The sequence below is a fragment of the Alligator sinensis genome, unplaced genomic scaffold, assembly GCF_000455745.1.
Source record: "Alligator sinensis unplaced genomic scaffold, ASM45574v1 scaffold701_1, whole genome shotgun sequence".
NCBI classification, from domain to species: domain Eukaryota; kingdom Metazoa; phylum Chordata; order Crocodylia; family Alligatoridae; genus Alligator; species Alligator sinensis.
Window position 1 is genome coordinate 2,834,573 of NW_005841915.1, and position 27,417 is coordinate 2,861,989.

At 43.0% G+C, this 27,417-nt stretch overlaps 1 protein-coding gene across 15 annotated transcripts in view; it reads right to left on the bottom strand.

The window, feature by feature from the left end:
• The window catches only part of TCF4 (transcription factor 4), a 360,805-nt gene that overhangs the window by 227,093 nt on the left and 106,295 nt on the right, over positions 1-27,417 (bottom strand). For all 15 annotated transcript variants that reach the window (XM_014517565.2, XM_025198159.1, XM_014517561.2 and 12 more), the window contains one exon: positions 25,732-25,828. In XM_014517565.2, the coding sequence (XP_014373051.1) occupies positions 25,732-25,828 (97 nt within the window). The remainder of the gene's footprint in view (positions 1-25,731; positions 25,829-27,417) is intronic.

Below are 27,417 nucleotides of genomic sequence, written 5' to 3' on the forward strand. Positions count from 1 at the left end.
CAACAGCAAAATGCCTAGACTTCAGCATGAGTGGGGCCAGGCTTGAGACCTAAAATGGGATAAATTTTAAAATATCAGAGCAAAAATCAATCATTTTTGCCATTCTCATCCATTCTTCTAAGAAAAAAATCTATACAGAAAAGGATTCTTGCTTGTTGCAGAATTTAGTCCATGGATAACAATGGAAATAACAAATAGGTCCTGGCTTTGGTAAGCACGTGTATGACTACAAACAAATATTGCACCCCGGTATGAACTTGGTATTCTTTCAGAGTAAGTACATTTTCAGTGTTGTAAGCTAACAATGCATCCACACCAAAATCACAGGTAAATACCCCTAAGAGAAAGAGCATTGGAGGAAATTGTTTTTTTGATTTAGATCTGGACACATCTCTACCTATTGATCAAAAACCACTAAATCTTGAGTCTAAATTTGGTATCACTTGTTCATTTTTTGGTGATAGATATTTGAAGTTACAAATAGAGTTACAAATAGAGGAAAGTTACAGTTTGAGTCTCTGAACTTTGGCAGAATGTCTCCAAGCTCTTAATAGATAACCTGTTATTTTAAAAGTTGTCAACTGCTATAACAGAGCAAGCACTATGGTTGTGAAAATGGCCCCTCCATCTGCTTTCCTTTCCCTTCCAAACTCCAATTCCTCAAATTCAGCTCTGCTGGACAGAGGAGCGATTTTCTGTATCTCTAACACTTTCTAATCATCTTCCATTCAGTTCTGTGAAACATTAAATTAAACTGAAACCTAAAATAGCTTTAGTGTTGTGCAGTCTTCTGAGCCCAAATTTGGACAGAGTGCTACAGAGTATATACTTCACCTTGTAATTTCCCCAATTATTGACCCCTTTGGAGTCTTTGTCACAGGTGCCCTGGGACTCAGCTTATCAGAATGTCCTAGCATTATTCAATTTTAATATTTGACTTCCTCTATGACAGGAGGTTCTCAAACAGGCACTTCAATAGTGGAACAACAGCTTTATGTGCATAAGTACTTCAGCGTTCTAGCACAGACGTATTCATTTTGCCTTTCAATTAACCAGTTAATTACCAGTATATAGGAATCATTAGTGCCTCTTTTTAATATGAACAGATATTTGATGCAGATAAAACTCTCTTTAGAGAAGGGACTCTTGTACTATACACACAAAAGACGTTGATCCTTAGCAAGCCTTTACTTTGTTTCTGTAGTACATAACTATAATAACCTGTCACATTGCACCAAGATCACTTTGTTATTCAGGGCCTTATACCAAGGGCATGCCATGCTTTTCGGTATGTCACAGATCTGTGTAATCCCACTAGAATGAAGATGGTAAAAATGCATTGGAATGTAAAAAAGAAGAAGTAAAACTCCAGTATTAAGGATTAACTATAAGACAAGATTTGGACGCTCAATCTCCTCTCTAAACATCAATTATTTTCGATTTGGCAATCTGGATTTGTTTTAACAGATTATTTCAATAAAGACTATTTAGTAGATATCCATCCAGTTCCAAAACTATTTTTTATGCCTCTGCTAAGAGGTGCTTATGCCAAAATGAAAAATAAACATTAAATTGTCACCATTATAATTAACATTTAAAGGTTTCCCTGCATTATGAATTCATATCACAGTCCCATGAACTTGTATCACTGCCTCTGAGTTGACAATCTTTCAACTTAAATTTGGGCTCAATTAGATATGCAGAGGTCAAGATGTTGTTGCACTTTGGAAGATATCTTCAAAAAAAAAAACCAACTAGATTTTGGATATTCTGAAGACATGGGACTTCTGAAGACATGTCCAAGTTATTAAAATGACCCCCTTTGAATCTTTGTCTTAGGTGCCCCAGGGCTCTTCCCATCAGAACTATTTTACCTTTTTCCTCTACATATTCTTTCTAATTCCATTGTCAAATCTCAATGCTTGGAAATCTGTTCTCCTCCTTTCTCTACCAGATGTTCATTCTCTTATGTTTGTCCATGACATTCATATAAATATATGATTCCAGCTGCAAAGGTGGGAGAGTGCTGCCACATTGCACGGAATATACTGTAAGCTGAGTAAAACTATACATTCATTGCCATTAACAGATGCAACAAAAAATAACATTCAATTCATACACAGATTCAATCCATTCACGTAGCTCACATCTTGTCCTCCCTTTATGAAACAACTGCAGCATAACGCACAGACTGTGAGCCTCTCAAGTGGCTTGTGTTTCCTTTCTGGGGACTGTTGATCACCTTCTTAACCATCTAACCAAGAATACTATGTTGGGTTCATATTTATGTTTCTTCCTGGGTAGCGGTTCCCTTGAACACAGTTCTGAGGAGATGGCCTTCTTTCATCCATGTTGGATGTTGGTTGCTCAGCATTATTAGGTTCTGGCCAGTCAGCATTGCTACGTTCTGGTATAATATTACCAGTCATCACTGAAGGTTGCAAAGCCAGTGGCTCATCAACAGGTGGGGCTCCAACTATTGCTTCTATGTTCTGCTCAGCAGTCTTGCCTGTATCTTGTAATTGGTCAATGTGGTGGCACCAAACAGTTTTAGTCACCATATGCACTGTGTAGGACAAAGGACCTGCTTGTGCACTCACAACTGTAGGTTGCCATTTATTAAGTCCTCAGTAATTATAGGCCAACACTTTTTTTTACCTGTAGCTGCAAGGGGAACCTGTTTCCCCCTGCCATGGCCTGAGTTAACTATATGTTTTTCCTCCCATCAAAATCAATAATGCAGCTACATTTTTCCATGGGGGACTCTCATTTTCTTTAAAAAAATCCTGCTCTGACTATATATGTAGGCCAATCTTCCAGGGCATTATTGTAAGCTCCAGTTGTTCCAATACAAGTAGCCATTTTTGGTTCCAACAGATTTCAAGTAGTTGTGATTAAATCAAATTCTTTAGCTTATTTTAATGCATGCCCTTCTCATGGGATCTCATCCTTATCCCTGGTTGTTATGTTTGCTCAGGGCATTCATAAATAAATTACTCCGGCCAAAAGTGTAGGAAAGAATGCTGCCAGACAGGAAACCACTGAATATATAGTAAACAAAATAAAACTATACATTCATTGCCACTAGCAGATTCAACAGAAAATAACTTTAGATTCACCTGTGCAGATTCAAAATATTTGCATATCTCATACATCCTACAGAAAGGATCCACAATGATAGATATTTTTGTTAGTATGAGCCTAGTGCCTTCCTAAACAGTAGGAAGCCTATTGTTCTGGTTTCCACAAGCCTATCTGGTCATGAGATGATATCTCAAAGGATCTTCACTTTACCCTTTCCTGTCACGGAATCAGGTTTCTGATGCCACATCTTCTACCTCCCATTGGTTGCCTAGTTCCCACTGAAGGGTACTGGCTACTGGTTAGTAGGCCTGTGCGAAGCAACTAGTATTCACTTCAGATTCGGATCCCCATGTGCTCCAGCAATCTCCACATTTCATGTATCAGCATCCCCATGCTTCAAAATGATGGTAGAAGCACTTTAACAAAAACTCATTTGACAAGCTTTAATTAAAGTGCTCCTGCTGCCATTTTGAACCAGTGGGAAATGCCTAACAGTATCAGCATGTTTGCTGTATGCACTTGTCTATACTTTCACCCAATTTTCATCAAAAGTACTGTAATGGTTTTCTGTTAAGAGAATGGTTTAATGTAGCTGGAATGAACTGATGGATTCAAGTGGGCTGTTCTTTGCTACTAAGAGGAATCTTCATTAGCAATAAGACTTTTAACCCATTTTCCATAACAGGACTCTACCTCACAGTTCTTAAAACTACCTGTATATTCTGCTTAGGTTTTATTTATGCTTTTTTCACATTCTTTCTTTACATGGTAATTTTAAACCCAGCATGGATATCTGTAGAAAGGGCACAATGCTCCCTAAATGCCAGTTTTTTAATATTCTTGACTCTCTTTTCTGCTAGGTCTATACAGTCTTCTAAGTATATATGGTTGTAAACATCAATGTATAGTGAGTTGTCTTGGTTATCCTAAGTGTCTCGTATCCTCCAGAGTCCAATGGGAAAGGTGTTCATTGTTCAGAGGAGGCTGTTTCTACTGGGCTTGCATTCAGGCATTGATACAGCCTCTTGTAATCTAACATAGTTTTCTTTCTAATGTCAGCGAAGCCAAATTCTAAAATGCTAATGTATTAACAGCATTCTTCAAGAGCTAACGGGTTCATGACTTCCTCTGCTGTTAAACTCAGACTATCCCCTTGCATAACTTAACCCTTGTTGATGGTCACATAAGTGACACATAAGTTTAGTTCAGACTACAGTATACTTATCATAGACTTTCATAGACATTAGGGCTGGAAGGGACCTTGGAAGATCATCGAGTCCAGCCCCCCGCCCAAAGGGCAGGAAGTCAGCTGGGGTCATAGGATCCCAGCAAGATAAACATCCAGTTTTGTCTTGAAGGTGTTCAATGAAGGCGCTTGAACCACCTCCGGTGGCAGGCTGTTCCAGACCTTGGGGGCTCGGACAGTAAAGAAATTCTTCCTTATGTCCAGCCTGAAGCGGTCTTGTAGTAGTTTATGACCATTCGACCTCGTCATCCCTTGGGGCGCTCTGGTGAACAAACGTTCCCCCAGATACTGGTGGTCACCCCTGATAAACTGATAATCATTTGCAAAGATCTTAACAATCTCGATGACGACTAAGCTATCTTTGTCTGACTTGCACACAATTTAACATAATACATATAGAGAAAATATCTAATATTTTTACAGCTGCCTTTATCTCAAAAGGGCAGATCATAGAAGAGGCACATCATAAAAACCAAGGCTGATAAAGAGACCCCTTGCAAGATTCTCTAGAAGATATTAACCTGTTCTCATGTAGAGAATATTTTATGTAAAAAGTACTGATCCAGAAAGGTCTATTCACCTCATACAAACTGATGTTTCAAGTGAGTACCCAAGACCCACAGAGAATACCTGTCACGATCACTGCTGGAAGTAGTGGTGAAATGGGACTTCCATGAGTACTCTGACGGGTTTTTCCACTAACTTAATAATAGGCCTGTGTGAAACAGCACCGTTCCATTTCAATTTCTGCTTCAACAGGCCAGTGTTTCATTTCAAGTTTCATTTCATTTCGAAACCGCTGTTCCGTTTCGTTTCTGTTTCACCGTTTCGATGTTTCACCCATAGGCTATAATGGGGAAGCACACAACTGCCTATAACTTTGTCATTTCAAGCCTGATTCAGATGAAACTTCCAAGGATGGTAGCCCCTTCTGAGGCCATGAAGTTTGCCAAGTTTGAAGGAGATAGGCACAGGGGTTTCTAGGAAACTGCACCTCAACATCTTGAAAGTAAAACTCCTGTCACTTGTAAGTGTGAAGGCACAGGGGGTGTGAAAACTACAGGCATGGTGGCCCCTGCTGAGGCCATGAAGCCTGCCAGCTTCCAAGAAGATAGGTGCAGGGGTTTCTGGGAAATTATACCTCAGGCTGCTAACAAGCAAAACTTGTGACACGGGTGACATTGTGTGTGTTTCAGGCGCGCCCTCACCGGTGCTGGGGCCTCTACATGACATGGTAGGATGCCCCAATGAGGTCTCCTCCCCTACAGCCTTATCCCTGTGCACCACTTTAAATGACAACAGTTAATAACTTAGTAAGCAGCACAGCACCAGCAACATCTCAGGCAGCCAAACTGTCACAGAGCCTTTCTTTCCTTTCCTGCAGGGCTTTCTTCTCCAGCGGCTGCCAGAGAACTCTCCCTGCCAGCCCCAGCCCTGAGGCTTAGATGTGCCCAGGGCCATGAGTCCTTCCGGTCCGGTGCTAGGGGTGTTGGTCTAAGGACATGGCACTGGCAGACAAGGTCCTTTCCTTTGGGTCAATCTAATCCACAATGTTTTAGCAGACCAACTAAATAGTTAATTACAGAAATATATCTTAGCAAGCTTTCAGGTTGAAAAACTCTTTGTCAGGCTGAGGAAGCACCTGCAGTTGCTCTTTGTGGGCTGTTCCTGGATGGAAGAAGTAAGTAGTAAGTAAGTAGGTATTAAGTAAGTAGTAAGTGAAGTAGGAGGTAAAGAAGCCAGAGGCTGGCATGTAATGCAGGCAAGAAAGCCAGTCAGTGAAAATGGAAATGGAGGCACCAGGGAGTGAGGGACAGGCTGGGGTAGGGATGGGGATGGGAATGTAGCAGTGCAGGTAAAAGTGGGGAGGTATCTGGGGTGTCAGATGTCTGGTAGGTTGTAGTGTGTCATAAATCCAATGTCTATATTGAGTCCATGAGTTTCTGGTGAAGAGAGTCAGGAACTGATGAAGTGAAGTTCATAGGCCCGGCTCTGAAAAGTGGTTTGTAAATTCAAACAAGCACTGAACCTTGCTAACCTAACATCATCACCAGAAGCCAACTTCCTACAGCTCAAAACACAAAACCAGCCAACATAACTCCAGTATCCCCACAAAGTGCACACCAGAATCTATCAAAGACAAGAATACCCAACTGCCTGTTGGGGCAAATGTCTTACAAAAAAAAACACTCTGTCTCCAGTCTCTCAGGTGTGATACAGAAAGGGAATTTACAAACCATTTTTCACAGCCGGATCTATGCACTTCACTTCATCAGCCTCCTAGGTAGTAGGTATAGAGACTCATGGACTCATTATGGACAGTGGAATGCTGACACACTGAAACCTGTAGATATCTGACTCCCCAGGTACCTTGCCACTATTATCTGCACTGCTACATCCCTCTTCCCCTCCACACCCCAGCCTGTCCCTGACCCCGATGCCTCCATTTCCATCGTCACTGACTGGCTTTCTTGCCTGAATTGAATGCCAGCCTCTGGCTTCTTTACTATTCCTTCCATCCACGAGCAGCACACACACCAACTGCAGGTGCTTCCTTAGCCTGACAAAGGGTTTTTCAACCCCAAAGCTGGCATCCCAAGCAGCTAAGCTCAGCTCACCTCGAGTCTCACAACTCCACTACAACCAGCAAGCCTTAGGTCTGTCAAGCTGTGATTTGTCTGGGCTTTCCCCAGCCAGGACTGTGTGTGTGCATGTGGTAGCTGGAGGTTATGGCACCTCCTACCCACCTTTCACCAGAAGGATCCTCAATCCTGGCATTTCCTGGGACTGCCACAGTGCCAGCAGTCCCACCAGGCCTCCCAGATCCTGGCAGAGTACAGTTTTAGTGGTCATGCTGAGGACCTGGGGCAGAGTCCTTCCCCATAACCCCAGCCCATACCTCCAACTTTGTCCTGGCATGGGAGCTCAGAAGGGACATCTTCTTCCCCTGCTGGCTGGTGATGCAGTGAGTGTCCTCTCCAGCTCTGAGAGTGGGGCATTAAATGGACTTTAAAAAATGAAAAAAGGAAATAGGTGAGGATGGAGTGAGGAGGGTGGCACTCAGTCCATCTGCACCCGGAGCTTGGGGAACCCCAGTAGTGGGAGGTTCACCTTCAGGAACACCAGCGCTCCACCAAACCAGAATCAAAGCAGCTGTGGTGAGGTATTACTACATCCCCAGCAATGCTGAACACCCTCTCACTTGGAATACTGGTCGGTGGACAGGACAGGTGTTTGCAGGCAACCATGGCCAGATCCAGCCACATGTGACTGCGGCTTGCCCAGTAGGCCAAGGAGTCACACAGCAGTGGCTCTACATCCTTGGCAAGATAGGCATCCACCAAGGCCTGAATGCTACCTGGTGGGGTCTGGTGCCTCTGGACCCCACCATGGAAGCCATGCCCATGGCCCACATTGGCAGCACCTGTGGTGGAGGAGGAGACTGGCTGGTGGATGGCATGCTAGCATGGGACAATGGATCCCCCTCTTCCACAACCCACCGCCTCCACCATTCTGCCTCCCTGACTCTCTTTACCAGCACCTCTGTCCACTGATTCAAGCTTTGGCTGCTGCATACACTCCTCTTCACTGTCGGGTCACACATGGCAGCCAGCATGTGGACTGTACTGGACTGCAAGGGATCGAGCCATTTCCTGATGCCCTCCTTCAGCTGCCTCACCAGTGCTCGGACATCTGGTGACAGAGGCTTGCCCCTGCCAAAAACAATGATCCCTTGGAAGCTCTCCATTTGGCTCTGAAGTTCCTTCACTACAGGGATCACCTAGTTAAGGAGGGCATTGCCAGCATTGAGGCTCTCAGTCGCCTTAAGGAAGGGCTTGAGGACCACCAAGATCTGGAAGATGTTATTCCACTCAGCCCTGTTAAGGGGGCCCACAGATCCCAATCTCCCTGAGCAAGGCCATCTCATGGATAGCCTTCTGTTGCTCCACCAGCCTCTCGAGCATCAGGTGTGTGGAGTTCCACCAAGTCTCCAGATACTGCATGATTTTGTGCTGTGGGAAGTTCAGCTCTGGTTGTTTGTCCCACAGCATCTTGCCCCTCTTGATGCTCTGGTGGAAGTAGCCTGCCACCTTCCTGCATTTGGAAATGAGGTTGCTGGTGATGCTGGCACCATCACCATCAGCCCTGTCCCCCTCCAAGGCATCCCTGACAATGAGGTGGAACGTCTGTGCCACACAGCGGATGCCAACAAAGTTGGCATCATGGACCACCTTGACTATATTGGCCCCATTGTTGGTGACCATGAACCCACAGGGGAGTTCGCCCTGCCCAACGAACCACCCCTGCACCAAGTGTTTCATGGTCCCCATGATCTCTGTTGTGGGTCTCATCCATCACCTCGGCTTGAAGGAGAGCCCACCAACAGCCTGACTGGTCACACCAATGCCCTGTGAGGAAGAGGTAGGCATGATCTCCTCCCCGACTGCTCTATATGTCCAAGGTAAAGTGTAAGGCCACCTGCAGACCTGCCTTGTGCAGCTTCTCCCTCAAGTACTCCATCACGCTGAAGGGGGCTTGGTAGGATGGGGCCATGAACACCATGAGCCACCTGAACCTTGGCTATTCAGCTAAGGAGAAGGGCTGGCCATAGACAGCAAGCATCTCCCCAGTGCTCTGGGTAATCTTGCTCACCCTTGCAACATGCCCCTCTTTCTGTCTGCCTTTCCCCCACTGTTCCAGGGTGGCCTGCCTCTGCTTTGGGGGAATGGGGGCTTTGAAGCGAGAAGGGGACTTCCCTTTGGGCATGTTCTTGCTGGTGCCAGGCTGAGGAGGAGCAAGGGGAAGGGGGTGGTGCCTGCGGAGATGCATCAGCATCCCCGTGGTGCTCATGCATTTTGTTCCCTTGCCCTAGCTCGTTTTGGCTCAGCAGTGCAGGCAGATAGCATACATGGGATCATCTGCCAGCTCAAAATTATCCCAGACCACACTACTGGCTCATTTCTGGGGTGCAGGTGCATGTGTGGATGCTGCACTTTCCCCCTCCTCAGCAGACAGAGACACAGCAACAGGAGGAGCAGACTCAGCTGAGCTTCTTGCCTCCACAACCTCTACCTCAGCCTCCTCTGAAGTGCCTTCTGGGGAAGAAGATCTGGCTCTAGGGGAAACTTGAGAGGTATGGAGCACAAACTCAGCTGATTCTATTTACAAATACATAAATGTATCCACGTTCCTATATAAATTCTGTAAGGTGTACAGTCTATGCCACATGGTATAAATATATAGAAATAAAATATAAATGCATCTCCCTTCCTATATAAATTAAATTCTATAGTGTAATATCCAATAAATTATAACATTGAAAAGAATAAACTAATGAGTATAATATAATAAAATAAAAGTGTCTAGAGGAAAGAAAAAAGTATTCTGGAATCCCTCTTGCTAGGCTAAGCTAGCAAGTAGGAAATCATTCAAATCAATGCTAGTAGTAGTCTTCGTTGTCTAATGCTCCTGAGCTCAGTAACTGTCAGACCCCAAGGCAGAAAGCAGGCCAGTTCAAACAATGCTGCATTTTATGCTGTTTTTCCATCCCTCCCCCAGAGCACTGGGATTGGAAGAGACCTCTGGGAAGGATCACAGTCACTGGTCAGCTACAATCAATATGAGAGCAGTCCTTCCCCCATCTTCCCTCTCCCTCTCCTTATCCCTGCAGGCAAGCCCAGCTTGAGCTTCGAAACTCAAAATGTTTCTACTACCCTTCTTTTGTTTCGATTTTGCTGTTTCGAACTTGAAAGTAATCGAAACAGCATTTTGCACAGCCCTACTTAATAATAGTCTTCTGTTGGATTAGGGGCAGGTCCCAACTGGTGTGTTTGGATTTTATATAGTTCTCGTTGAAGAATGGATACAGCAAGACATGCAATATTATGAAGATCCAGAAGGCTATTTGGCCAAACAAGATCAAACTAGTCCTTGTTGTTCTTTGACGGACTGTCCTTTGAGTAACTGTCAGAAATTGAGAGACAAATCTTAATTATGATTTTTGATCAATTCTGGGCTTTTAAAAAATCTAGTACAGCTTCTATAAACTCTATCAATTATATGGTCATTAAAGTAGAGTTTTCTGTGGTATCAGACAGATAAAGCCTATCCAAACAACTGACTAGTCTTGAGTATAGGTGTCTTGATTTCCCCTATCCTTTTAAGTGAGCCACTACTGGGAATCTCTGTTAGGTTACAGATAGACCAAAAGGTAAGGCGCAATGGTGATAACAATTTTGACCTACAACAACTTGTGGATATTTTCTATACATGGAACATACAGTAAAATAAAAGGAAGTGTGCTGAAAGTTAAGAGCCATACAATATTAATCCAGCTCTCATGATGGCATCATTGATAGTAACGTGTCCTTCCTAAAGGTGATTTCACAAGTTAAGCATTCTGATGTCCAGAATGGGCTTCTACCATCCCTGCTTCTTGGGGATGAGGGCTTATTAGGAACAGAAGTATTTTCCTGTGTGTTACAAACTACTTCTATATGACCAAGAGGATAGAGAAAACCCACTTCTTTCATAATTAAGCTCCCATAAGAGGGGTCCCTAAACAGACTCCTCCCCATAGGGAGGTGCGCAGAAGGAATACTAGCACACTGGATCGTATACTATGGTATTGCTATTTCTTTGAACCATTTTCCTGATGTTCTAGAGTTTCAGGACCTCACAAATAGAAAGAAGCATGTTCTAAGGGCATTGGGAAGGAGAAGGAACAAGATATGGAAAGACAGTTAATTTGCAAGCTCTCAACAAACCTGTCAGAAAGGCTGCTTGCCAGCTGATGCTGACTGCAATGAAGAGACATTTTGTTTCTGAAGAAGTTGACGTGTTCTGGAGACTCCAAGGTTCTTTGATAATAGAAGCCAGATGGACTTGACCTCTGCCTTCAATAACACTGGATTTTAGCATTTCCTCTTTAGTCCTGTATACACCCTCCAATGAGCACAAGGGGGATTAGGTATCTTTAACATATGGAAGATTCATCCTTCTCTTAGCCAACCAAACTGGGGCCCCTTCAACAGTAGATTTTCTCCCAAGGGACAGATCTGTCTGAGTCTTCATGACACTTGGAATCACTATAGTCACTAGATGATAACTGATGTTTCCATATTGCAAAGCGCTATCTGTAGCATCCGGAGTCACTTACAGAGACACAGATGCATAAATAACATGATTTGTGACCTGGGTGAAACCCCCTGCACCCTGGCTTACCTGCCCTGTGGACTCAAAGACCCTGACAGCTACTGCTGCTGCACTGCTGTCTGCCCACTGCCAGCTGCTGCTTCTGTGATGTCCCACACCCAGTTGTTCCTGCCACGGCACTGCCTGCTACTGCTTGACATAACTCTTTTACTGCTGGGACAAAGACTCCCAAGAGGCAGCCATTCAAGCACTCTAAGCTGGCACTTGGAGCTGATGCCCTACTCACCTGCCCCAAGTTACACTATTTGAGAAACATTGTAACTGGTCCACACACTACTTTCTCTGTCCTGGCAGCAGCCTGTCAATACAATTTTATCATAATTTAGAAAAATCTTATGAGACCTGTCTGATGGTTAGAAATGCTATACTTGCAAAAGAATAACTTTTATAACCGAATAGGTCAGTGGGGTCCTTTTCAGTTGGTGTTACCTTAGGGTCGTACAGCATAAATGTCAAGAGTACTGGGCTCCATCTGAGGGTATAGATACCCTGTCCATTAAGAAGACATATAGTAAACCTAATCATCCTTTGATATTGGAACAATGATAGCTGATGTCTGCAGTAAAGCAAGAATTGAACATTTCCACAAAATTGATTAAACCTATAAAAAGGATATGCCAAAGGCCTACAACTGTCCTAAAAGCTATTAGAAAACTACATAACAAGACTATATACATATATCTACTGATAACTAGTTAGAAGGAAAGTAGACCACCACCTGTCTTAAATCAAGAATGGTGAGCAGGGATTGAATATTATCTGATTTTACACCAACCACTTTAGGCTTGGTATAAACACTGTTATCTAAAAATCTCCAGCCTCAGATACAAGGGGCACATGAACACCTAACAAAGAACTGGCAAGGGACAAACATAATTAAAAAAAACACTCTTAGGTGGAATAAGGGGAAGCTATGTTTTAACTCTAAGAGAAAAGTATTAGCAGACAGAGTAAGTGCATAACTTGCTCTAAAGGCATAACACAGCAGCAGTCCCAAATGTTTGCCTATTACTTACATTTTAACAATCATCAGTTATCTACATATCAGCTAAATCCATAAACCACACTTAAGTACCTAGGCATCTACATGGGCAAGGCAATAAACTCTGGAGCAGTATGAGCTGGGGTGAACTGATCCCAGGCGAAGCATCTACACATGTACCAGGCACAGCTGGTGAACTCAAACTGGTGGGGTGGTGCAGTGTCCCACAACAGCAGGGGGTTGCAGCTGGCCGGCAGCAGGGGGGTGCGGGTTCGCAGCATCCTCGCTACTGGCGGGAGTGCCCAGACGGCTTCAACCCCTCCCTCTCCCCGCTCCCAGCTGCCTGCAAATCCCCACCTCCCCACTTCTGTGGGGCACTCCACCACCCCACCAGTCTGAGTTCACCAGCTGCGCCTAACATGTGCCAAGGACAGCAGATATTTGAGCTGCGGCAGAGCAGGCCCCCAGCTAGCTAGGCTTATCGGGTGCCATTTATGCCCACAGTCAGCATCTACATGGTGCATCGCAGTGCAGTAAATTACCCTGCCATAAGATAGTACTTTCCCTAACAGTACTATCTTAAAGCAGAGTTAATTAATTTACTGTACCCTAATACCAGTGCATGTGTAGATGGTGATGCTTTACTGCACAGCTAATTGGTCTACTCCACACTAAAGCATAGTGTAGATGCAGGGACTCTCAGACCCACTGTCTACTTTGTAACATAATTGTACTCTGCTTAAGTGCATAATTCATGAAACTGACTAAGAGCTGTCAATTTCAAAGTATCTAAAGCAGCCTCCAACTGACAAGGTCCTGACAACCTCAGTCTCAAGGCTGCTATTAGACAAATAAGGCATCTGAAAAGCAGATGCTTTAAGGAGGCCTTAACAAGATACCGTAAGATGCTTTTAAAAGCCTTAACAAGGTACAAAAAACTTAATGCGGAATGTTCTTGTAATTAATAAGTATACTTTACATTGAGTTTGGGTAAGTGCAGAGCCCTTTCTCAGTCTAGAAACTATACACTGAAATGTATTTCACTGTACCATAGAATCCTATTTGTAACTAATCTCTTAATATGATCATTATTTTTCTTCCATGGGGGACTTTAAATATTTTCCCCCTCTTCCATTTTTACCCCTAATTGATCATTTATACTCAGAACACAGAAGAGAAGTGTCAGTCCTGGTGAAGTTTTCTGTGAACTTTTGCATGTCGGAGTTTCTCTGGCTTTTTATTAACTTTCCATTCATCCATTTTATGCATCAGTCATAAACTACGCATTCATAAACATTCTGTGAATTTGTAAACATTAAAATCCAAAAAAAAACCCCAACCCACACGTCTCAGTTATGATTTGTTGTGAACTCAAACTTCTGTCCAAGAATAACATTTTCAGCCCACTGTGTAATGCAACAGGAGAACTTTGATATCAATTAGACAAATTTATCCTTGTAAACTGGGGGATAAATCTGTCAGGCCAAATTTAAGATGTTGATTATAATCTTGCTAAGAAACCAGGGGTATTACAGAAGGAGCTTGTATAGTGCATGTTTCTCTCCAGGAATAATGCAAACAAAAAAATTCAGACATCAATAAAACAAATGCATGTTTCCTTTTCAAAGTAAATGAAAAATATATCAAGCCAAAGCTAGTCTTAAATTTCGTATGAACCTTTCTAGCTTCCAAAAAACTTAAAACCTAGCAATGAGAAAGTTAGGACCTTCCCCTCAGGCAAATATCTTCAAAAATTAAAATGACATAAAAGGACCAAATGGAGACTATATTTGGTTTATTTTATTTTATTGTACTTCCCACCTGGACTAAAGAACCGGAATGAAATTCATTGCTCTCTAAGTACATAGGTGACAGGATAAATACCTCCTGACCACATTAAACAGGCCAATTAGGCCCAGAAAAAAATAGTTCTAGGTCTCTTCACTGCTAGCCACTAGTTACTGGTCACCGTTCAAGCTCAAGCCAGGAATGAATATCTGTATCAAACATACTTTATTCTGTAAATGGATATTTATTCAATATTTCTTATATCCTCTTTCTTATGTATGAGGTAGGCTTATTTATTGCAAACCATGCAGAGTCTGCACTGAATACAAATGTTATTTATTTCCTCCAAGGAATTTCTTTGGTGCTCTCACCCAAGAAGCTGAGTGCCTCACGGATACGAATGAACTGATCTTTGCAACATGTCTATATGGTCAGGTGGAATTAATATTCCCATTTTACAGTCAGGAAACTAAATCCCACAAAAATAAATATGAAAAATTGTTGCAAGTGTCCATTAATTTTGGGTGCCTAATTTAAGACACTTGGGATCTGATTTTTCAGATGCTCAGCATGTTTATATGTTCAAAGCACAGTGTACATTGATTCAAGTTGCAGTTGCAGGTACTCAGCACTTCTGTAAATCTGATCCCAGGGGTCTCATGTTGAGCACCCAGAATATGCAAAGCAAACAATTTAGTGGCTACCTGCAGAGTCTAGTGTATATGACTTGCATCACATATAAGAACCTTTTGGCAGGGAAAGGGATGGGATCCAGATCTCCAAGTTGGCATTCAGCTTCCTTACCCAGAAGACCATCTGTCACATTTTTGTACTCCCCTGACTCAATCATTCCTCACCTTCCCAGGGTCAGAAATGAGACAGGGGTGAAGGGCCTGATAAAAGGCATATAAATAGGGAAGGGGGTGAATTATTTTGTAAGGGCTACTAGGACTGTGGGAAGATTCGGTCGCTGATTCGATTCAGCAGAGATTTGGCCCAACTTGGCGGCCAAATCGCTGAATCTGAATCAAATCAGGAGACTCTTTAATCTCTCTGAATCATAGATTCATAGATGTTAGGGTCAGAAGGGACCTCAATAGATCATCGAGTCCAACCCCCTGCATAGGCAGGAAAGAGGGCTGGGTTCAGATGACCCCAGCCAGATGCCTATCTAACCTCCTCTTGAAGACCCCCAGGGTAGGGGACAGCACCACCTCCCTTGGGAGCCCGTTCCAGACCTTGGCCACTCGAACTGTGAAGAAGTTCTTCCTAATGTCTAGTCTAAATCTGCTCTCTGCTAGCTTATGACCATTATTTCTTGTAACCCCCAGGGGCACCTTGGTGAGTAGAGCCTCAGCAATTCCCTTCTGTGCCCCACTGATGAATTTATAGGCAGCCACAAGGTCGCCTCTCAACCTTCTCTTGCGGAGGCTGAAGAGGTCCAGGTGCCCTAGTCTCTCCTTGTAGGCCTTGGCCTGCAAGTCCTTAACCATATGAGTGGCCCTTCTCTGGACCCTCTCCAGGTTATCCACATCCCTCTTGAAGTGCGGCGCCCAAAACTGGATGCAGCATTCCAACTGTGGTCTGACCAGAGCCCGATAGAGGGGAAGTATCACTTCCTTGGTTCTGTTCGTCATGCATCTGCTGATGCATGATAAAGTGCAGTTAGCTTTGCTAATCGAATCAGAACCCTTTAAATCGATTCAGAGAGATTCAGAAAGATTAGATGATTTGGACATAGACACAGTGTTAAATGTCTTTTCTACATACCTCAAGGTACCAAGCAGCTCGTGAATGCCAAGATGCTGGGGAGGATGGAGTGTCCCATGGGAGCACGGGGGGGATCCCCAGTGTGCTCAGCAGTGGACCCAGAAGTGGACGAATCAGAACCCTTTAAATCGATTCAGAGAGATTCAGAAAGATTAGATGATTTGGACATAGACACAGTGTTAAATGTCTTTTCTACATACCTCAAGGTACCAAGCAGCTCGTGAATGCCAAGATGCTGGGGAGGATGGAGTGTCCCATGGGAGCACGGGGGGGATCCCCAGTGTGCTCAGCAGTGGACCCAGAAGTGGACCAGAAGCACTTCTGGTCCACTTCTGGGTCCATTGGGGAGTGTGCAGGTGACCCACCCCCTGGCTCATTGACTAATGTCTCCTGGGTCTGGGGGAGCACCTGGGGTCCCCCCACAGCCAATTGCCAAGCCACTTCTGGTCCACTTCTGGGTTCACCAGCAAGCATGCAAGAGGCCTCCCTTCACTCCTGTGGGACACTCCATCTGCCCCAGTGTCCGTGAGCTGTGCCTGGTACCTCAAGGCATGTAGAAAAAACATTTAAAGCTGTGTCTGTGGCCGAATCACTGATTCTCTGAATCAGCATCAAATCTTCAGATTCAGTTGAATCGAATTGGGACAGTGATCTGAATCAAGAAATTGAATCACTGTCCCTGATTCAGGCTGAATCCAAATTGAATATGGCCCATTTTGCACACCCCTATCGGCTACCTTAGTTCCGGCAGTTCCTAACTGTTAAGGATTTGAGTTAACATTTTTTTTAATGTAGGTTTTTATTTTGGAAGTATCTTTTAAATGAGAAGAAATTGCACTGCCAAGTTTAGTCATTAACAGGCTTTAGACCTTAAAACTCATAAGACATGCTTCTCCCATTTGAACTACTGGAGTTACTGGTGGCAGTAGCAAGATGTTCTCTTTTGTGTAAATCAGATACTAGAGGGACATGGTACACACTTTCTCAAGGAATTTGAGAAGTATTTGCAGACAGCAACAGAATACAGAGACTCAGAACTCCTGGGTTCAGTGCCAGGCTCTGTAATGCTAATGTGCTATCTAGGTTTCCCTCGCTTTATGCTGTACATGCGTTCCTGGAAAATGGCGCATAACTCAAATTTGCATAAAGTGAACCCACTTTATAATGTAGCAAATAGGGATACATTCCAAGACCTCGACTCTACTGGCCGCCAGACCATTTTCTACCACTTTTACAAGAAAATGTTGGTATTTACCAACAACAGACAGTACACACAAGCACAGGGTGGTGGTGAATGTTACCATAACGGGGATGGAAACTATAGAAACACATGTCACAGACAATGAGCAAGGAGCACAGATCCACATGGGAGACTATATTTTGGTGCACATCACTCCACCTCTCTGATCCCAGCTTGTTCATGACCATTCCTTCAACATCTGGACTGTGGTTTGACTTCTGGCTCCAGACCATTTCTATGGTCCTGATTTCTTTCTCTGGACTCAATTTCCTGACCGTAAGCCTAAGTACTATGCCTGACCAGATATGTCCTAGTTGTGACTAGGGTGCACTGATACATTGGTTCATATCATAGCAGCATTGATAAAAGGAAAGTTGTCATTATTGCAATTGGCTTTTTTTGGCTGATGTGGCAAATAATGTCACCAATAAATGCTGTGTGCATACATGCAACTGCAGTGTGCATGTGACCAGGAGTGCAGCCTGGCAGCTTGGAGAGCAGTGTCAGGCTGGTAAGTTTGTTTGGGAGAAGGGGTATGGGGGAAGGAAGAAGTGTGGGGGGGGGGGACAAGGACCCTGTGGTGAAGGAGGGAGTGGGGCTGGGGCTGGGGCAGGATCAGCAGCAGGCAATGAATAGCCAGGGCGGGACAGAGGGTGAGATAGAGCCACAGCTCATCTGGAAGACAGGAAGGCAGGGATGGGGGGAGGTGGGTGCAGCTCCTGACGCTGCATACTTGCGGCTGCAGCTACTCCAGCCTCTCCCCAGTGGCTGTGCTTGGGCTGGGTGGGGCGGAGGCAGTGGCACTGGAAGGGGTGGCTCTAGCCTCCCTCACAGCCCCTCCCTCCCAGCACCACTGCCACCCACCCTGCCTGAGCACAGCCACCAGGAAGGGCCCAGTACATCCTTTGGCTCCACCCTACAGTGGGCAGCACACCCTCACCCTGTGCACAGATCCAGGGGGCACATGCCTCCCATGCCTTCTCCAGGGGTGTGCACAGCAGGAGGAGCCACCCCCCACTCCCTGGATGAGCCATGGCTCTATATCACATCCCAGCCTGGCTGAGCAGTACCTGCCTCAGCCCTAGCTCCGCTCCCTCCCTCACCAGGGGGACCTCAATCTGCATCCCCCACTCCCCTTCACCCCCACAAATGTACCAGCTGGATGCTGCTCTCCAAGCTGATGGGCTTTATATCAGCAATCGGATTGATATCAGCCGATATGCATGGTCAATAATTTGCCATTAGTATTGGCCCAAAAAATCTATATCAGTGCACCCTTAGTTGTAACTACCAAACAAGATTCAACTGAGCAGATCTGAACTGAAATTTTGTAGAGATTTGTCATTTTCTCAGCTATCAGATATTTTTCCTAGAGGTGGAAAAATGTATATCCTGATGTCAAGATAACCTCACAGAAAAATGTAATGTGGTTCACTGAGGCAGAAGTTGTGTTAGAGCTTCTTAATGAGCACAGCAAAGTAATGTCCCCCTCAATAATTTTATAGATTTCATTGACATTATTACGTTCTAGGAAGTGGTCCAATCATTTTTTAAAGTTTCTACAAAGCATTTATCCTAAATAGTTTTAGCTTTGATCTGCAAATAAAATCAGGATTTATAATAGAAAAAGTTGGACAACCTTAACTAGAGGTAGAAATACCAGCCCTACCTATAAACAACAGTAACATGGTCAATAAAGTACAGAATTTTAAAAATCACAGCAAAATAAAGAGTGTTCAAAGGTAATTGCATAGCATAAGAACTGATAATAAACTTTATACTTTAATGGAATATCCCACAAATACAAAATGTTTTAAAGAGAGAAATGTGTTAAACCTTTCAAACATTATTAATCAAATAGAAAATTATTATATTACTCATTTTTTAGATGCAAACACACAGATTAATCTGACACATAAAGAGAATAAGTACATAAGTGAAGAGTACACAGCAGGTTAGTTCCCAAGTTGAAAAAGGGACTCGGGAGTGTTACCTAAAGCCGTGTTCTAATAGAAAATGCTATTTTTCACTGTTAGTTTTACTGAAGAATATACAACATTAGACAATCTCACACAGCAAAATTTATCCAGTTTAAGTTATTCATCATCACTGAAGTTTTCAGTTAATTTTTCTGATAGAAATATGCCATATGCTAAGTTAAATATTAAGGGAAAGCATGGCAAGACATAAGAATTTTTAGCTCTCCTTTAGAACAGAGAGAAATACTAAATGCACAATGTTCAGTTTGGAAATGTTCCTGCCTATCTCTGCCAAACTTGAAGGCCCAGCTCTCACAAAAGCATGCCAATAAAAAAACATTCCAAAAGGAGGGCGCTTGAATCTAAGATGACCCTGAATTTAAGATGACCCCTCCCCAAATTATATTCTATACATGGAAAAATTATAATTTTGTTAAAATTTCCCATGTATAGGAGGGTCATCTTTAATTCAACCCCGTCGACTCATTGCTCGGGTGGGGGGGGAGCAGCTACTAGGGGGCAGGTGGTGTTGGGAAGTCAAGAAGCCTGACTTCTGCTTGTTCCTGCCCTGTGCCCCCTCCCTTCCCCCCAGCAGCCTCAGCCCCCCTGCCTTTCTGCCTCTCTATTTGTTCCCCATTCTCCCTCCCCCAAGCCTCTGCTCCTTTTTTCCCCCTCCCCTTACCTTTGCTCTGTGCTGGCAGACTCTGTCCCCTTTGTAGCCTGGGACATGGCCTCAGTCCAGCCACCATAGCAGCCATGCAGGATGTCCACTGCTGCTAAGAGGCCAGGCTCGGGCCAGGCTCAGTGCCAGGCTCCAGCATGGATGGATCCTACCAGCATAGAGTAATAGTAAGAAGTGTGAAAGAGAGGAGGCGGCTGAGGAGCAGAGGCATCATGGCAGGGGAGATGTGAGTAAGAGGCTACAGGGGAGAGGTGGCTGGATGTAGAGGCAGCAGCAACAGGGCAGGGGCAGGCAGCAGCTTTGGCTACAGCCCCAGCCCTGGGTAGAGGTTGGAGCCCAAGTCACAGCAGCCACCTGCTCCCTCACCATCATACTCAATTCTAAGATGAGGGACTTCCCCCCATGTAGAAGGGGGGGGGGGGGGTGCAGGAGAAATCTCTTTTTAGATTTGAGTAAATATGGAATTTTCCACAACCCATAAACAGTCACATAAGCCACCCTTATAAACTGATTTTGAGTCTAAGATTCTCAAATCAAACCTCATAGTAGCAGTAGATAGTAATTGTTCTCTAGCACATTTTTATGTGAATAAGTATATTTTTCAGTAATAGACATAAAATCAGTATCACTAAATACTACAATTATTTTGGGGAAAAAAAGCCAGGGTAACTGCACATACTGTTTCCACGGGTAGAGAGGAAAAGGCTGGTTTCCGACCTTGTTTTTCAGATGTGTATATTAAAATAATATCAGAACTCCTAGAGCTGACATCAATAGAATTGTTATCTATTGTAGCAGTTAGAGAGAGAGAAAACTTATCTCTCGACAACTAAGTGTTGTTGCTTGAAAACATTGTCTTACAGTCTGTTGTCAGTTATTGAAAGAATTCCTAATGCATCACCTTTTACATAGTACTAGATTAAACTCAGAATAGTTAGAAACACTTTGAAGTAACACTAACCTAAATATTCCTGGTAGGCAAACTGAGCAAAGGAACTGAATTATAATGAACCAGCAGCTGTCACAATATGACCACGGTAACCAAATCAAAATATCAACCACTAACCCAGATGAGATTCAAAGGTCACCACATAAGCCAGCAGCTTTCTTCAACATTGCCTGAAACCTCAATCTAATCCTTGCAGTGAAATGTTCCATTAAGCTACAGGGGTTTTAGAAACAAGTTACTGTATATTGGTAAATGATTTAATGTACTAGCAAGCTATCTTAGGTAGGATAAGAACAGTTCAAAAGAATGCACCTGGAAACTGAGCAACCAGTGTGGAATGATACACAATTACAGCAATGAAATCACTCCCTGAAGTATTTATTACCAGTCCCAGTCTGCATTCTCACCAGGCCAAATGTGCATTGTTCATTCACACCTATGAAACCAACAAAAAGGGTCTCGTTTATTATTACGACTGACACTACAAATAGAGAATCTAGAAGTAATAGTCTACGGGAAAAAAATAATTTCCCAACATGACAAATTTAGCTTTGCTAATTTCCCAGAGCTAGTATAGCCTTCCTGGCACCGCAGCATATGTGTGGTTCACTGGATACCATCTTTAACACGTAGGCCTAATTATAACAAATCTTTTTTGCCTGAAAAACTGTTCTTTCTGGAGAGTTAGGACTACAAACTAGCCACACACAGGAAGAACCAATAAACCAAAACCCCAGATTAAGGAAGGTTATAAAAGCTTTTTCAGGCACGACGTTTGAAAAAGCTTATGCCAGAGGCCTCATTTTGTACAACATAACCCTGTGGTCTCGTGTAGTGGTGGGAAGGAATGTCCTGGCTCGTTTTAATTAGATTAATGCTGATGTCAACATCCTTGTGTTTTCAGGGGAGAATGACTGGGATTGCATCTGGCCCCTGAACTGTGTGTGAAATAGGAGAGAACGTTTCTTGTATTCTCTCTCCCTGTGCTTGTGGCACCAGTCTAAGGCTGTATATAACCTGATTTTGGATGCACATCTCTAGAAATTGGTGAGGTCTCCTTCACCTGCTTTAATGACACAGAAACACAACATCAGCATCCCTTGGTCCTACATTAAATTGCTATGATCAATTGTTTTGAGAATTCTGATTGATTTCTCATGCATTAGTAGATTCAGAGAGTATTTATTATGGCCTTATTCTTTTGTCAGGGCTAACTTCACTGACATCAGCAGAGTTACACCAATGTAAAACTGGCTCACATTGGTTGACAATTAGGTTGTTCAGCTGTATTGTTTGCTCACATTAAGATGAGGAGGAGGATAAAATGATAGTGTGACTCTTCAGGCACACACAGCTCAACTAGAATCTCTGTGGACCTTTTCTTTGGATAATCTGATGACTGGACAAGAAAACGGAAAACAATAAACTGTGTATTGCAAGCAACTTCCCATTTTAGCTCTGGATGGAGTCTGCTGAAGAAATAATAAGGTGCCTCATTTAAGTTGTACTATCTAGAATAGATCTAAAAACTCAAATACAGTATAATCAGCACAGGTTAACAGCAGTTCCCAATGTGGCAGTATTTGGGAGATAAATAGTAGGGCTGTGCGAAGCTTCGGTCCCTGATTCGATTAAGTGGAGATTCGGCCCGATTCAGTGGCCAAATTTCCAAATCCGAATTGAATCAGTGGACCCTTTAAGCTCTCTGAATCGAATCAGGACCCTCCGAATCGATCCACTTCTGGGTCCACTTCCAGGTTCGCTGCCGAGCAGGCGGAGGGCCCCCTGCACTCCTGTGGGACACTCCATCTGCCCCAGCATCGCAGCGTTCACAAGCTGCGCTGGTACCTCGAGGTATGTAGAAAAAACATCTGAAGCTGCATCTATGGCCGAATCGCTGATTCTCCAAATCAGCATCGAATCTTCAGATTCGGATTCAGACAAATCGAATCAGGGACAGCGATCCAAATCAACAAATCGAATCACTCTCCCTGATTCAGGCTGAATCCGAATCGAATAGGGCCCGCTTCGCACACTGCTAATAAATAGCATTATCATTAACATTGTTGTTGTTATCAGTGGCCAGTGCTGCACAAGACACAGAAGATAGGAGGTAGTTCAGTGGGATGAAGACATCCAAGTACCAGTGCCTCCAAGAAGTACTAAAGAATGTATCATCCCACAAGGAATTCTTTATCCATATTTGAAAATGATCATCCTTGAAACTCCTAGCTTTTAAAAAGGGTTAGTAAGCTGTTCCCTGCTCTTCTACTCAGCAGGATACTGCCTTGGTCTCAGCTTGCAAAGAGTCTTGCTCATGTCAGGTAAAACATCTACTCCAAAACAGAGTTCTTTTCTTTCTAAAAATCTGCTTGAGGTGGAAAATGTAATGCTCTCAAAACAATAAATGGCCGTGTATTTGACCAGACAGCTTATCTGACAGAACAACACTTTCATTAGAAACAGTGGGAGACTCACAGACATTGTAACATTCCTTAGCATAGTACAGCAGATGGCCTTGGTTTCCACATTTAGGATTTGCTTCTGTTATAACCAGTGTTGGGGGTGTACAAGAGTTATGCCAGAAGCTCCAGGAGAAATGCAGTCTGACCCTGGGGACCTCCTGGGAAGTGCATACCACAGGAACAGCCTTTTCAGTCTTGTAAGAGGTACAGCATATGTTCCCTCATGAGCCTGACCAGCTGCCAGGTGTCACCAGAGGTAGAAAACCAGTGCCACCATCCACTCCTCCTCTCTCTCCCATTTTAGGTGGCTGCTAACAGCGAGCACGATCTCCACTCCCTAATGAGATTATATCCTGCCTCTGCATGGGGGCACATGCAGCCTTGTTGTGATATCTTCTGCTCTTTCTCCCCTTGCACACCTGAATAAGCAGGATACAGTCGAGGCCTTAGGAGCTGAAAGGAACTGAGGAAATAAAATAGTATGGTTTCCTTGACTTTTACTGCCTAAACAGAAATAAGTTAAAAGGGGTTTGCTCTAATTAACAGAGAAGGATTTTAAATTAAGGTTACAAAATACTTCAGACGGCAGGAGTGAGCTGATTAGTTCCAGCATCAGGCAAGAATTATTTCACAACAACACACTTGCCTGAAGTTCATAGTCGCTTTCTCATGTTCGGGTACATCTAATAATCTACACATGAAGAAATATCAGTATTCTTATTTCCAGCTGAATTTATTTTTCAACGAATATAAACACGCACAGCAATTTAAGGAGGCTGCAGAAAAATACCACTTCCGGGACCTTTCAGCATGTTGACCGTTTCAAACCAAGTGCTGATAGACATCTTGAATTGAAAAGGATTGCTAGTTTTTTAAAAAACTCAAGGGGCTGATTACTCTGTTAGCTGTGGTAGAGCAACTCCCTTTGACTTTGATACTCACATGCCAGGATTTTAGAAAACTGTGTTTGTTTTTCAGAAAATACTAATCAGAGATGTTGTTTTTATTCTTAAAAATGTGCTTACAAAAGTACTTTATTGTAATGATTCCTTTTTGAATCAAGGGACGGCAGCATTTTCCCCAAACTTGGCAAAAACAATCAAAGTCTAGAGTGGGGTTTTTCTTTTCTTTTTGTAAGCCAGGGGCAGAGGGGAAAGAGAGATATGTTTATGTTTTAAAGATTCAAATTAAAAGGTTAAACTTGAAAGCGTCACTCAGCCAGTGGGTTTCAAAGAAGTGTGCAGCTATTTGCAAAGTATCTCTTTGCACTATCTAAATCCAATGGCGTGCATTTAAAAGGGAGTGTCGAAATGTCCATGTTTTGTTTGGCTGAAGACAGCCCCTTGAAATTGTTTTAAGCGTGTTTTGTATATGAATATATACAAATGAATACAAGCTCCAACACTGTCCCATATGTTGAACAACTCACAAATATTTCTTAATATTAAAAGACAAGACATATTTTAGGAGTTGAAGAATGATATATCATAGTTACAGCACTGTTTTCTTTGGCTACGGTTCAATTGTTTAAAGCAAGGCTTTTCAGTTAGTTCATTGACAACCACAGTAAAGGGTGTGATCTTGGCCAAGTGGAAAGATTACTAATATTTTTTCATCATATATTTACTTTAACCAAGCTCATTTATCAACTAGGATTAAAGAAGGTAGCTATCATTTACTTGCAAATAATTTTACCCTTTATATTACTATGCTTATTGCTGCTAAACTGCATCTATATACATCTCGTTAAACTGATAATTCAGGGATCCCCAAACTTTTCCAAACTGTAGGGGTTCATTTACCAGATGCCATGGACTAAATATAGTTTGTCCAAATAAACGCACGTTTCAAGCACCCCATCTTAAAACCAGAAGTTGGCAGCCACAGATTCTACAGGTCCCCAAAGGCAAAGATCCATTATGGTCCAAAGAAAGGAAATGTTTAAGCTCTCTGTCCCCTTTAATGAACAGTTATTTGCAATACATTCAGGAAGCCTTTTTATACCTGGAATTCATAAAACATTGTCATTTGCTTTCCTAAGGGATCACATATTTAAAGAAAACAGTTAAGCTTCAGGAAAAGACCATTTACCTCTGTTTAAAAAAAAAACCCAGAACAGTCACCACTTCAAACATCAAATTGTTCTTATGTGAAGAAAATGTGTTATATTCAGTAAATGGCACTGGTGTATATTTCCCTAAATATGGCATAGCTCAAGGACTTTGTACAACAAAAACTCCAAAAAAAAGGGACTGGAACAGAAAACCACAACATTGTACCTCCTTTTTATTCTACTTTTTAAAAAGTAAGTTAGGAAATTGAATTTCTTACTTTGTATTCTGGAATTGACAAAAGGAGGAGAAAGATTGTCATGTGACCCCAGGTCCCTGCTTGCCATGTGATCATAGTGAGTCCCATCTCCATAGTTCTGTTAACAAAAAAAAAGGGTTTACAAATGTAGTGAAGGCATTTTCTATGAGTTTAACATAGTTCCTACCTGTTACCCTCAGTCCTAAAGAGTGAATAATGAAAAAAACATTCAGTTTCTTGCCTCCTTTAATTGGTTCTGCTGGAGCTGCCCAGGTAGCAAATTTAAATGTTATTAGTAATTAACATTTGTTTTTTGGAAACACCTCTCCTGGTAACTGAGCCTTGGAGCTGGAGTTGTGTAAGTCAGTTGAGTTCAACCTTTTTTTCAAGCAGGCCAAACCTTAAAATCAGAAATGGGCAAAAGGCCGTATAGTAAAGAACTGCCAGAGCTCTGTACATGCGCTGAGTTTTCAGAACTCACCAGTTGTTGGCATGGGCTCTGGCCAGAGCTACTGTCCCTTTTTTTTCCCCCGCTGCACTAAAGTGATGGCTCAGCCAGAGCCTGAGCTGACATGCCAGTGAGCTCATGTAGCTCATTGCACATGTAAAGCTCTGGCAGGAGCCGCACTGACGTGACATTTATGCTCAAGGACATGGTGTTAGGGGATGGGCTATTGACATGGGCTTCATGGGTCAATCTGGGGCACAGGCAGTATGTTGAACACCACTGGTGTAAGTGGTCAAGAACCTTCCCTATAACACTGTTGGTCTTTCTACTTCCACAGTGTTTGGGTCTGTAATGCTATTTCCACTAAGGAGCAAGACCTCTGCAAGGATTTGTGCACTTGCTTGTGTAACCCACAGAGGAGTGTGTCCGACCCCTTCCCTTCTGCCACCAAGTCTTACACTTGGATATATTGGGAGAACTTCCACTGAAAGCAACAGCACTAATTACAGTGCATAAAATTGAGCACAAAGTGCATAAACCTTGGCAGGATCAGGATGCACATGTTATGTATTCAAAATCTCAGACTGAATCAAAAAATTAACAAGAATCAGTCCACCTATAGCACTTTACATCTTCAATTATTGCTAAGAATTTTTCTCAGACTGTGGTAAGAAATGGAAATTTCATCTTCATTTTGCAGAAAGGGAAACTGAGACACATGGAGGTTAAGTTATTTGCATAACACACCCAGAAAATTAATGCAGAGCCCTGATTAAAACTCAAGCCTTCCTCTCAGGCTTATGCTCATTTCTTTATGGCATCTCATTGTACACTCACATTCAAGTTTTTGCATGCATAAATAATTGTGTGTGCAAATTTAGAGGTTACTTTTCAAAACATCTTTTCCCTAAAAGCAATACAAGTGTCAAGGAAAAAAAAAACCCTCACAGATGTGTGTGAAGTAATGATGTAATGGCTGCTAAACAAGGCGCAATAAGAAAAAGTGATTGGCTTTTCCTCTTCTATGGGTTAAGCTGAAATTCTATCCTGGTATGTAGTAAATCGGGGGAAAAAATCATTCTGCTCAGATGGCTGCAGTGTAATACAAGACTAAGTAAATTTACTTCGAAGTGTCACTTGGCATAATGTTAGCCAAAGGGCAGAGTCTGCCCACAGGAAAAAAAGATGGCCTGTGTCTGAACAATAAAGCTGCCTTTCACCTCACTAGACAGCTACTTTGGGGCACTGAACCTCAGCCG